The 14331-nt window shown below is 28.3% G+C and overlaps 1 protein-coding gene across 3 annotated transcripts in view; it reads left to right on the plus strand.

Moving 5' to 3' along the window:
* The first annotated feature begins 417 nt into the window (after positions 1-417).
* Positions 418-14331, plus strand: part of LOC117167491 (ankyrin repeat domain-containing protein 13D) — a 35489-nt gene continuing 21575 nt past the window's right edge. The window contains exons 1-6 of one of the 3 annotated variants that reach the window (XM_033352475.1): positions 418-628; positions 4023-4158; positions 4387-4511; positions 4592-4637; positions 6998-7141; positions 7322-7393. In XM_033352475.1, coding sequence (XP_033208366.1) covers positions 530-628; positions 4023-4158; positions 4387-4511; positions 4592-4637; positions 6998-7141; positions 7322-7393 — 622 coding nt within the window. In that variant the 5' untranslated portion in view covers positions 418-529. The remainder of the gene's footprint in view (positions 629-4022; positions 4159-4386; positions 4512-4591; positions 4638-6997; positions 7142-7321; positions 7394-14331) is intronic. The other 2 variants (XM_033352484.1, XM_033352494.1) reach the window with 2 other exon arrangements.

Here is a 14331-nt window from a genome sequence, read left to right on the forward strand (position 1 = left end):
TAAGGTCTTATGTGCTAACTTACTCTAAGTGCATTCATTTACCAGAGAAAAGAAACAGGCTTTCTGGTTCTTTTCTCGGCTTGTCTCACGCCTGTCTCGTTTCTGCTAATAGAAAGATAAGAGAGTTTGAGAACAATAATAAAAATTGCGAAATATAATTTTAAATTTAGCGATTAGGCCTTTATGGTGAGGCGGTGTTCTTCTTTACCATGCAAAAAGGGTTGAGTTCTACATGATCCCATAACTAGATGAGCGCGGGATACGCGATCATCACAGACCCGAACAGATCGCGCTCTCTGGTGAGTAGTGGAGATACTATTTAACCCATAACCTAACTTTCAATTCGATTCTATTAAATTATTTCTATTTGACCTGCCATCTTCTATTTTCATAGTTTATGATCATATAAATGGCTCCGTTTCCGATGTCTCATGAATCCTTCTGTCAAATTTTATCTCGTGTCTCGGTATCGTGACGTTTATTATTTTTAGACGTTTTTTCTTTTAATGTCAAATTTTAATTCGTAGCAATGGTGAATACCGAAGTGATTCAAAAAACGTATCCGCTTCACTGGCTCGTTTGGAATAATAATTATGTTCAACTCGATAAGGAGTTGTCCACAAATCTGGTAAGTAATCAGAGAAAAACAATACAATTTATTTTTAATAACAATAATCGGTGATAATAATCAGGAAAGAACGAAGGGGCATTATTTTAATCTCTTTTTTAAACTACGATTTTCCTCTTTTTCGAAACTTTTCAACTCAGGTTTAAGAATAAAGTATATCAAATTTAATTCATTTTTTACTGTATATATTGATAAGCGGCGATAAGATTAGGAAAAAATTTAGTACAATTTGACATTTTACTTTCGGGTGGAAATGAAGTATGTATTCTGAAACTAATTACATATTAGGAAAATATACATTTCCTCCCTATTCGTACAAAAATTTCAGAGCCCCGGCCTATTTAATAGTTAAATTATTATTTGTGTTAAAAATTAATTTAAAGTTATTTATAAAAAATATTCCTATTATCAAATATTATTTTACAGATACACATTTGGATAGTTAATACTAATAAATCTTTTTAAATTATTTTTAAAATCTTATTTTTGTATAAACTTTAAACATTTGTTTTTTTTTCATGGGTAATATTGATATAATCATATAATAATATTTTCTAGATATTCTTTTGTATAATTAAAACTAATTATTACTTCAGAATTATTTTGAAAATCAAGTTTTCTTCAAATTATAAGAAAGATATATATTTTAAACAATAAATTGATAAATCTTATTTTTTACAAACTTTAAAAATGTGTCTTACCATAAAAAATATTGCTTTAATTAAGTAATGATATTTTTTAGATAGATACACTTTTATCATTAATTTTTAAGATCAGATTTTTAACAAATTATAACAAACAAACTCTTAAAACTTTCCTTCTACATTTATTCCATAATTAATATTATTGAAAATTATTAAGAAATTCTACTATGCAACTAATTAATATAGAAATGTATATGTACAAATTTATATTTTGAAACTTATTTCATTTAAATTATGTAGATAATTATGGCATGAACTAAAGAATTGGTAAAACTTTATAGATTTCGATGCAACAATTTTTATGAAATAAAATATTCTTCGTCCTTGAAAATAATGTCAATCTGAAAACAATATTGAGAAAGGAAATCCGCGAAGCCTTACAGTCATGCGAAGCCATAAAAGCGAAATGTTCCGACTTCCCGATATTATGCTAAATCCGTTTTTGTGCTGGCTCAATTAATTTTTACTTGTTTATTTATTCCTAAAAATTAAACAAGATCAAGTTGCAGAAAATCTTTCAGAGAAAATAAGCTATTCGCGCGCAAAATAATATTTTCTTTTCTAAACGAGCCCATAAGTAATAATATTAGAAGTATAATTAGATAGATACTTTTTGCCGTGACCTATTTTTCCACGCCTATAATATCCCAATAGCTTCACAGTCACATTTTAAATTGAAAACGTTATTAATTTTAATTTATTAATTTTATTAATTACTTAAATTCTGCAGAATTGTAAGTTTAAAGCGATTTAAAATATGTAAATGTACTAGAAGTTTTGAATGTACAAATAAACGAAATATTATTTTCCCAAATTAGAGTAGCTGGTTGGCTGGGATTTTCATGAGGCTGGAAATTGACATTGAATTTATTATTTGACCGAGAATTTTACAAATTTTTAGAAAAAAAATCTAAAAGTTTGATTTCAACAGTTTTTTAAATAAGCAGCTGAATTTTATCTTCTTCAATTATGATATCATTTTGTTTCCAATGCGTAATTCGAAAATCTTTCACTTACAAATTTTCCATTTTGAATTTTAATTTTCAAAAGTACATTTTTCATTCAAAGTATTTGAAAATGGAGTTTTAAATACTTACAAATTTAAAAGAATAAATTTTTGAAATCGTACAAGTTTGGATAAAAAAAACCTTTTTCGTTAATCAAATGTGCATATAAATTATAATGATTTTTCAACTTTATTTATACATTGAGGATTCAAATGTGAATAATAATTGGTTTCACAAGACAATTCGGAAACAGTTCAAAATTTAAGAATGTCCAGATTCTAACGTTAAAACATGAACTGTTTCGATTGGAAAGTCTTATTAGTTAAACAAATGTAAACGCCCTATTGAAACTTTAAAAACTACTTTCAATATAAAAATAACTTCAAACTAATATATTCACAATGAAAGACTTTTATTAAATTAAAAATATTATTTTATTCTCAAATTTAAAAAAAAATTATTTTTTAATTAAGAAAAATAACAATTACTTAATATTTAGAAATATTTTATTGTTCATGTAAAATCAGTTATTATAAATCAAATATTAAAAACAATATTTTGAATGTTACAATTTTTATTGTTTCTATTTGAAATAACTTATTTTATAAGTAAAATTGTTGTATAATAATATAATAATAGATGTATAATAAATATTAAATAACTATAATTCCTAGAAACAATTCGAGAAAGTTAAAATATATTTAGATGGTCTGAAAAGATTCAAAATTAATTAAAAATATAAAATTATTTCAACTAATTTAAACAAAGTGTCTACATATACCTACAAAATCCGGCTATTCGTACCAAAATTTTGGTGCAAATAGCCCACGGCCTAATTTAAAACAAAATATAGATTTTTGCAGATTTAGAACAAAAAATTTAGAAGCGTTTTAAGAAGTATGAAAGGCTTCAAAGTAATAAAAAACATATTCTTAAGATTCCTATGAAAATTGAAAATTACTTTTTATTTTGAAAAATTTATATTATTAGAATATTTGAAAAGATTAAAATTTTAAAAGATGTTTAGAAGTTCTGAAAAAATTTCAAAAATAATTGATAATTTAAATAAATATAAAACAACGTGTAGATGTTTTATGATTTTGCAATAAAATTTTGAAGCTTTTTAAGGATTTTCAAATTATTTAAAATAAGAATAATTTAACTTTTAATGTAAGAAGTGTTCAGTTTATACAAAAATTTAATCGTTTAATTTGTAATATTTCTCCATTAAAACTGTTTGAAATTATTTGCAGCTCATAGAAACATTTCTAGATATAGAATTCAAATTTTTTAATTTCATTGACCGTGAGAAATGTTTGCGAAGCGGGAAATAACCGGGACATTTTTATGCGATCAAAATGGCCACCCTGAAATTCTATTTTATTCAGAAATATTCTTCTAACTAAAAATAACAATAGACGTTAAAATTTTCTGTCATCGAGAATTATTGTTGGCACAAATTATTCAATATTTTAAAACTGTTTCTGGTTTTCATTTGAACGTTCAGAACTCCTTAGACGTAAATTCAAATTGTTAGAAATCATTCGTACGGCCAGCCGTAAACTATCTTGTAAAATGTGGACAACATTTTTACCAATCATGCCACTACATATTCGTCCGGCCGGCTGTATGTATAGATACTTCGATAAAATAATTTGTTGAAAATGTTCATGTTTTTTGTAGCACGATATAGAAAAGCATGATAACAGGGGAAGAACGCCACTGATGTTGGCCGTAACACTTGGTTATATGGATTCAGCTGTAGTTTTGCTACAACATGAAGCGAACGTTAATACTGAAAATACACAAGGCTGGAGTGGTATACATTTTATTCTTTAACTTTGAAATCGTACAACAGGAATCGTTTTTAATTTAGTAGATTCCGAAAATAAAATTTAATTTGAACATTTTGAACAATTTCGAATAATTTTGAATTGTAGTTCGAAATTGAAAACAAAAGTTTTTGAAATAAAGAAATATAGAAAATTTTCTTAAATAGAAATGAATCCATTTTTAAGACCTTATCCTTAATTAATCTAATTTTTAGTTGTTCAAGAGGCAGTGGGAACGGGGAATCCAGAATTACTCCAAATGGTCTTAGCTAGGCGAGACTTCCAAAGATACTGCAATCGTGTAGCTGGAATTCCAGAACTCCTTCATAAACTAAAACAGGTTAAAAAAACAATAATTAAAAAAAAAAAAAAATTTACAAAACCTTGTTTGAAATCTTAATTTCATGGTTTCATTTTTAGGCACCGGATTTTTATGTGGAAATGAAATGGGAATTCACAAGTTGGGGTGAGTAAAAATAAATTTTTTAAATATCAATTTAAATAAAGAAAGTTGGTTACTTTGACCCAAATCTGTTCCAAAAATAGCCCCCACAAGTTTTTGAAATTGAAACAACTATCAACTCTGTTTAAAACTTGAAACTTTACAGTATTTATTTATTTTCTTATTCAGGGTTGCTATAATATCCAAATTTCTAAATTCCTCTAGGTATAAAACCAACCATACACCTAAAATATTAATAATATTAATGCAAACAATATTTCATTTCTACATATATTTTAAAAGCTTTTTAGTTCAGTTTTCGAATCAAAAAGATAAATTTTGAACCTCAGAAATGAATGTTTAACTAAAATGATGAATCTTTAAACAAAAATATGGATTTTTTATCAAATAGTTAGTTGAATTTTCAATCCAAAAGATAAATTTTCTATCAAAAAAGATCAATTTTCAACTAAAATAAGAATAGTTCATATTTCAGAAAAATAAATGTTAAACAAAAAAGAAACGAATTTTCAAACTTTCAAACAAAAAAAAAGAATCCTTAACAAAATAATTTAATTTTAAACCCAAAACATGACTTTTCTGTCAAAAAAGGAATAGTTTCAATATAATATATGAACTTTCAGCTAAAAAAAATATAAATTTACAAACCAAAACTAGAATAGGTCAATTTGCAGCTAGAAAAGTAAATTTTCAATAAAAAATGGAATAGTTACATCTTCAGTTTAAAAAAAAATCAACTAAAAAGAAACGAATTTTTAGCCAAAGAAGTTAATTTTTAATCGCAGTGTTGAATTTTCAACAAAAAAGATGCATTTTTGACCAAATAGTGGAATTTTCAACCCAAATAATGAATTTTCTATTAAAAAAAAACCCGAATTTTTATCTAAATATATATTTGTTTTAGACCAAGGAAGTAAATTCTTAATAAAAATTTGAATAGTTAAATTTTCTACAAAACACAACATTTTTCAATGAAAAATATTGCGTTCATATAAAAAATAGGGTAAATTTTCCACACAAATAGAATAGTTAAAGTGAATTTTCAACTCAAATGATAAATGTTTTATTTAAAAAAATCAATTTTCAACAAAATACATACATTTTCAACTAAAAAGATCCATTTTTTAACAAAAGAGTTCAATTTTCAAACTAAGAAATTAATTTTTAACCTAAAACGTGAAGTTTGAACTAATTAGAGTACTCTTCTACAAAAAAAAACACGGATTTTCATCAAGTATGCTGTTAAATTTTCTCCTAAAACAGATACATTTTCAAATAAAAATATAATAATTAAATTTCCAGTAAAAAACTTCATTATCAATAAAATCAAAGTAAATTTTCAACCATGAAGCTTAAAATTCGACAAAAAAAAACATTTTCGACAACAAATGGAGCAATTGCATGTTCAGTTTAAAAAAAAAAAATTCTAAATAGAAAAAAAATTAATTTTTAACGAAAAAGATCAATTTTTAACCAATAAGATTAATTTTTTTCCAAAATAGACGAATTTTTAACAAAATGCATGATTTTCCAACTAAATATTTGAATTTTCGAAGGAATTTTCAACCAAAAGGAGGAATTAGTCACCAAGAAGCTTAAGTATTCTCACACAAATTCGAATTTTCAACAAAAGAAGATAAATTTTGAACCAAAGACGTACTTACTAGTTAAATTTTCAGTTAAAACAGTTTTCAACTAGAAAACATAATTTTCAACAAAACAATTAAATTTTTAACAAAGTAATTCCACTTCCAACTAAGTACATAAATTTTGCCCAAAAAGGATTTAAATTTTATACCAAAAGTAGTTGAATTAAAAAATGAGAAGAATTCCTGAAAATAGAAATAACTGCGTTTTTTAACCATAATAATAAAATTAACTTTAACTTTAGTTTTTCAAAAATTCCCTAACTCTATCATGTTTTCCCTGTCATTACCTACACCTCTGGAATCACCTGATTTGTAGTAACTATGTAATTAAAAAAGTATATGTTTATTTCACTCTAGAATTTTTTGTTATAAAACCAAGAATCTAACGTCCAAATTTGGGCAAACACCACAAAATGTTCCCATTGCAATCTGAAAAAGACAAAAAAACTTCTTCCTCTTAAAAAATGAAAGAAAACAATTTTCCCTCCTTCTAGCCAGAAATAAAAAAGATGAAAGAAAAAATGAGAAATGTTTTTATTGTGATTTGATAATGATGGAGAAAAAAAAGATGAAAGAAATAAAAAAGAGAAGGATGGGATAGGATTTTAAATTTGATAATAATCTCATTTGAATACCTGAAATTCTAATAGTATTTTGGGAAATGGCGTAGATGAAAATTGAAATTTCTATAGTATTGAAAATATATTTTCACAGTTCCTCTCGCATCTCGAATGTGTCCGAGCGATACTTACAAGGTTTATAAACAAGGTAGCAATGTGAGGATCGACACGACTCTTCTCGGTTTCGATCACGCTAATTGGCAACGAGGGAATCGCAGTTACGTTTTTAAAGGACAAAGTAAGTTGCTCAGAAGCATTTTTGCTTAACAAATTAGCACAAAAGCTATTACGGATCTTTGTTTCTCTTTTTATTTGTTTGAGAAATTTAAAAGGTAAAAAATAAATCTCAGTTTTTGACCTGGGCATCGGGAGTTTATAAATAGGCTGAGTGATTATTAACGCTTTTTTTCGATGCAAGCTGCACCAAGTCCTCCTGTGGTGATTAGGTGCGAGCGCAGTTATGTCTTCAGCATGCAAGGCAACCACGCAGGTGAAAAAATCAGCTCATAGATCGACTCGAAATTTAATCTAATTTTCTCTCATTGAATTCCACTTTTGAATAGAAAATCGTCGTAATAATTCCTTTAGATTTAGAGGCAGACGATATTAGAAACGCTTTTAATTTAGAAGAAATCGTAATTAAGATCAATTTTAATTTAGAAGCAAGTAACCTTTAGACCGCTTGTATTATTATTTTTTTACCCTAATTCATTAATTTGTTTATAATAATAGATTTTTTACATTTTTTGTTAAGATTGATTAAGTTTTGAATATGTATATTTACACAGAGCGATACGTAGTTTCTTATTTAAACGTCTATTTTTTATAAATATATGATTGGAAAATTTATTTCAAAACCTCATCAAAAATGAAATAAAGGCTATTTTTCTTTTGTTTAATAAATTATTCTTACATTCTTAAGTAAAACACAATATGCAGAAACTAGTAGGATAACGTTTTGAAATAAATAATTGTATATAAAGCTTTATAAAATTTCTAGAACATTTTCTTCAAATTTATTTCTTTATTAAGAAATCAGATTGATCTTTAATAGTTCAAAATTTAATCATTTGGATCAAAAATTGTCTTTTTTAATTGAATATTGAACTATTTTATTGAAAATCCACGCCTTTTTTTTAAATAAATTTTTTGGGCTAGAAAATTATCTTTTTCTGTGAAACCTAATCTTCTTATTTAAAAATTCTTCTTTCGGTTAAATTTTCGAGTATTCCAGGTAAATATTAATAATTTTAGTTGAAAATTCATATTTTATGTTGGAAATAAACTTATTTGGTTGAAAGTTAATTCTTTTGTTAATAATGAATATTTTGTGTTTGAAGATTCATCGTTTTAATTAAAAAGTCATTTATGTAGTTTTTGAGAAATGAGACCTTTGATTGTAAACTTGTTTTTTCTTTACATGTCCTTTGATTGAAAATTATATATATTTTTGTCTTTTGGTAGAAATTAATCTTATTAGTTAAAAATTCATCTTTTCAGTAAAAAATTTAATTATTCGAGTTAAAGATTCATCATTTCAGTTAAAAATTCATCTTTCTGGTTTAAAATTCAACTATTCCAGTTAAATATTTATAATTTTAACTGAAAATTCATCACTTTGTTTGAAAATGCAACTATTTTTTCTAAAGTAACTTATTTGTTATTGAAAGTAATTTTTTAAATTGGAAATTTAACTTATTTCAATTGCAAATGCCATAGCTCTAGTTTAAAATTCATCTGTTTGGTTGAAAATTAATGTTTTTCAAATTGAAGTATAATTATTTATGTTTCGGTTGACAATTTATCTTTTTTAGCAAAAAATAATTTTTTTGTTTAAAAATTCAACTATTTCAGTGGAAGATTCATTGTTTTAGTTGAAAACTCTTATGTTTGGTAATGTTGCTAAAATTCAACTATTTGATTCAAAATTTATCATCTTTAATTAAAAATTCAATTACATCGTTAAAAATTAATGTATTTTGTTGATGAATTGTATTTTTTGGAAAAAAATAATTTTTTATTTGTAAATTAATCTTTTGGTTTAAAAATGCATCTTTTTGGTTGAAAATTCAAGTTTTCCAGTTAAATGTTCATAATTTTAGTTGAAAGTTCATCTTTCTGGTTTAAAATTTAACTATTCTCGTTGAAGATCAGTAATTTTTCTTGAAAACTCAACACTTTGGTTAAAAATTGAACTATACTGTTGAAAATTCGTTTTTGGTTGTTGAAAATTAATGTTTTCAACTGAAAGTTTAACTATTCAATTTTTTGTAAAAAAATTTTTTTCACTGGAAAATTATCTGTGGTATTAAATATTATTAAATGGGATTTCAAACATTATAAGAGATCAAACAAGATTGCAGGGCGGTGATTAAAATTGAATAACGAAAATGAAAAAGAGCGATTAAAACCACTAATAATATATAAGGGACTGTCTCTTTTACATACCAAAATTTAAATAATTAATGTTTGAGTTAGTGTAGAAATATAATTGGTATTCAACTTTTTTTCTCTTCAGTTATATACTCGATTTTATAAAAAATTAAATTAAATTTCTTTATTTTCGGAGAAATAAAAATTGTTAGTTGCAATATTTTTAAGTATTATTTTTCCCTGTGAAATTAAAATATCATAAAAAAAAAAATTTTTCTTTGAAATGAAGTATATTTTCGGAATTTTATGCAAATATGAAAAATATATTTTATCAAAAAGCCATGCATTTACCCAAATAATTGGATACAAAATGCAATAATAATTTAAAGAAACAGTTATAAGGGACGAAAAGCCTAGAAAGATACCATAATCGACTGAATTATATTTTTATTCTAGTTAAAAAAATGCTATCTATTAATAAACTAAAAGATTACAATATATTGCACAATATTATGTGTGATTATCTGGGATTAAACAAGCGCTCATGGGCAGCCTCCTGTCATGTAGAGCCATTAAAAACTCTGAAAAATGTATCGAGAAAACGGTTTATTTATGAAATTATTCTGAAAATTAGCTGGTGGATTTTTCTAATACTTGTCTTTCTGTTTTTTTTTATCGAATCATTTCCATTAAGTATCGCTCCGGTATGAAAATCAGGTTATAAAAATCAACTCAGAGAATACTCGAAGACCCCAAATAAAAGAATTAGAAGCTTTTTAATAATTATGAAAGATCTAAGGAGAAATGCTTTCGGTTTTATTTTCAAAGAATAATTTTAAGTTTTAAAGATTTTAAAATGTGGGTTAAAAGAATATGGAAGACGTTGAGAACCATTTTTTTTTAATTTTTCAAGATATACAAATTTCTTAGATAAACTGAATTTTGTCAGGATGTGAAAACAAGTTCTTAAAATTCATGGGTAAATTTTAAACGATTGTTTTGTAAGGAATTTCAAGAGAAAATCGAAAAAGGATCACAAAGCATTTTGAATTATTTTCTAAAATCTTTAAAAAGTATGAAAAATTTTAAAGCAAAATTTTGCCATATTATATAATTTTAGAAAAAAATGGAGTAAGTTTAAGAGATATTCAAAAGTTTTGAAACGATTCAAAAATAATTAAAACTTGTAAAGATTTTTTAAAGAATTTTGTAAAGTTTCACGAAAATGAAATACATTTTTTCCAGTTCCTAAGAAAAATTAAAATAAGTTTTTATTTCGAAAAATTAATTTGAATAGATTATTTAAAACGATTTTAGAAGATTTAAAAAATAGTCAAAGAAGAATCAGAAAGATTTTAAGGCAATTTTTTTTATTTTGCAGAATAAATAAAAAATGCAGGAAAAATTTAAATAATTTTTAGGAATTAGAAGGTTTAGAAAGTCTGGCAAGATTAAAAAAGAATTTTTCTTATATTCGTGTGCAAATTTTAAATATTTGTTTATTTTGAAAAATGAACCTTAAGAGGAAATTGAAAAATATTTTTAAAGTTTAGAAGATTATAAAAAAAATGTTTCAATTTGGTAAGATTGCAAAATAAAAACGAAAAAAATGGGTAAATTCAAAAAATATTTAGTAGAATTTAAAAGAGTTTCGAAAGTTTTCAAGAGAATAAACAAATTTTCTTAAAATTGTTGGGAAAGATTATAAACATTTGAAAACTCGGAAACATTTTCGAAAATGTATCAAATATTTCTTGATTCCTTCCCAACTTCTAAAAGTTCTACACATCTTTTAAAAGGACTCAAATTTTTCATAACATTTCGTAAAATCCTATATTATGAAAAAAAAATTTAAAACCTTCTAGATTCTTTTTTGGCAAGCCTGAAATATTTAGAAATCTTTTAATTTTTCTCAAGATTATTATGAAAATTATATTTACATAAATTTAAAAACAAGGTGATAATACTTATTTTCTTGTTCTCAATTCTCAGAATTTAATTTCAACATGGAATTATTATAGCACTTCGAAAAATAATTTTCGATTAATTTGAGTGTTGTCAAAGATAAAAAAATATTCGTTAGATGTCTGGCTTTAAGAGTGTCATACAAATGTTTAATTTTTTTAGCTTCGTTACAAAGTTTAATTGATCAAAAAAATATCATATAGTAGTTTGACGAAATTTAAAATTTGCCGAAAATAATTAATAAATTATTAATTAAATTTCTTTCCTTATTTATAATTATATTAATAGCTCATAAATTAATAATTAATTAACTATGTTCAGCAGTTCTAAATTTCGAGAATTGAAATATTTGTGGGAATTTAATAATATGTTTATTTTAAAAGTCAGTCTTGAAGTCGGTGAATTTTAGTTAGGATATTTTTTAAATTTGAAATTTTATTTTTTGTCAATTAAAGTTCTTGTCGTTATTTTAAATTTGGAAAATTTCATATTGTATGCCTTTGGCCGATACACTGCATCCCTCACTATGCCCACGTTGTTACCAGCAAGAGCGGCTGCGCCGTCTATGCTCATAGCGTTGAGTACTTTCGCCGAAGCCACATTTACAAATTCGAGGTGCACGAAATCTCGTTTTGTGTTTCTTTTTAGAAGTATTTTTTCGGGTCATTAAGGGTTGTGCAGTGTTTAAAACTAGTGCAGGATATTCCCATACGAATAACGCTTCTAATTTTCCTGCGGGTTCCCAGAGAAGCTCGAACAATGGGGCCCATGAGCGTCGTGATGTTGCGCAATATAGTGAAATTGAACGGTGTCATTCGCTTTATGATTTCGACACCGACTCAAGCGAAGATTAGGCTTCTCTTCCGGCAAAGGGACCTCGTTTAAAGAGAAGTAGATCTCGTTACCGCGAGTTACAAGATCAGATTAATGCATTAGCTGGCTTAGTTTCCCGAGAACCTTCTGGCTCTTCAGAGCCGGGGTCGTTTACAAAGCTATTGGACTTTAGGGAATTGAGAACCGACGTATATGAGAGGAAAGCAGTTCGTCCAGCCCTAAAAGAGCATTTGGACAGGATCAATGTCCTACAGCGTTTTGGCTCATCGGAATGGAAAGAGGTTAGGTATTCTAATGCTTTGAAGAGCTTTCTTGCGTCGCCTGGTTTCACGGATCTTAAGGTCAATGAAGAGCTGTATTCGAGCAGAAGGAATTGTTAGCCTATAATCTTCAAGTAGTGGTAGATTGGGCTTTTTCGGGTTCTGATTTTACACCTCAAACATTGTTTGAACATTTATCTTCACTTTTTGGCTCAGGCTCACAGGTACAGACAAATTTTGATTCAATAATGCAAGTAATATGCGGGGAGAGGGCGGAATGCATTGATAATCAAAGGGAACGACTCCTACCCAAGATTCAGAACAGAAACGTTCAAGCCGCTTTATGCAAGGTCCCTCCGAGTTCAGGATATCTTTTTGGCAAAGAGGATTTGTCGCGTCTTATCCAATCTCTAGGGGGAACTCAAATTTGGCTGAATACGCCTTCATACATGGCAACCAAGAGACTGATTCCAAGGAAAGACTTCTCCCACTCTACTTCACCCAACAACCGGACTTTTCAGCCCCCAAAGGGATCATCACAGACTCCAAGGTTTAGAAACTACTCGCGACGAGGTCATTTCGCCCCTAAGAATACAACAAAGAAGGGACCATTCATATTCAAGCCCACGGATTCCTTTCGTGGAAAGCCAGACGATAGATGACTATCTGTCAGTTCCTAATTTCTCAGGAGGCCAGCTACGTCACTTCCGAGAAAGGTGGAGGGTTTTGGGGGCTCCACCCATCATTGTCAAACTTATTTCCGGTTTCCGAATTCCTCTCAGTTCGAAACCAGACTTTATACTCAATTGTAAGGATTCCACTTTTTTAAGAAGGCCATCGCAACAAATGTCTCAACAGATCGATCTGTTGATGAGACAAGGTATTCTCGAGACTCCAACAAGTTTAGGCCTAAGCTTTATCTCAAAAATGTTTTTGGTCAGAAAGAGCAACGGAGGAATAAGGCCTATCTTCGATCTACGAGGCCTCAACAGACATGTAAAGTTAAAAAAATTTCATTAAATCTGACATTACAGAATATCAGATTTTCTGCAGGATGAGGACTGGATGACACGAATCGATCGGTCTCAAGCTTACAGCAAGAAGCTTTTGCAGATGACGAGCTTGCCCTTTGGCCTCTCAGCTGCCCCTCAGATCTTCGCAACCATAACGAATTGGATTGCGGATATCCTTCGTTCGCGAGGTATGAGGGTAGTCGTGTATGTAGACGACTTTTGTCTGGTCTCTCAGGACAGAACCAAATTAAACTCACAGATCAACGAAGCTGTCGAGTTGCTGGAATTTCTGGGATGGATGGTAAATCGCGAAAAGTCTATACTGAATTCCTGCCAAGAGATTGAATTTCTGGGAATACTGTGGAACGCACGGGGCAATGTCAAGAGTCTTCCGGGAAAAAAGGACAAAAAAAATTACGGACCTGATAAAGGAGATACGATTAAAGCGGGCTGTACCCTGAAACAGACTCAGTGCTTACTGCGCCATATGAATTTCGCCAAATTTGTAATTCACAGGGGGCTTCTTCACTGCAGTTACCTTCATAGGTTTTTAACCCAGTTCAATCAACACAGACCTCGACAGAAGTTAGCGATTACGTTTCGAGTGGAAGAGGATTTAGAGTGGTGGCAGGGTGCCTCGACGTCATCTGTATGCCTGCACAGAGGACGGATAACCAACTGTCTGACGACGGACGCAGCGGGCACAGGATGGGGAGCCTAGCTAGATGGGTCCCACCTCTATGGATCATGGATCACGGATCAGAAACGATGGTACTCGAACAAAAAAGAGATGTTTGCTATGGTATATGTATTGCCTGGTAGCCTACATTCAGAAGGAGGGAGGTACAAGATCGATAAGTTTATTGGACCTGACCTACCAAATTTTCCACCATCTCGACCAGCAGAAAATAACCCTGTCGGTGGCATATCTCCCAGACTGGTACAACCGGATTAAAAACCGATTATGAAGAAAGAAGGCGCTC

The sequence above is a fragment of the Belonocnema kinseyi genome, chromosome 1 (assembly GCF_010883055.1).
Source record: "Belonocnema kinseyi isolate 2016_QV_RU_SX_M_011 chromosome 1, B_treatae_v1, whole genome shotgun sequence".
Lineage (NCBI taxonomy): Eukaryota > Metazoa > Arthropoda > Insecta > Hymenoptera > Cynipidae > Belonocnema > Belonocnema kinseyi.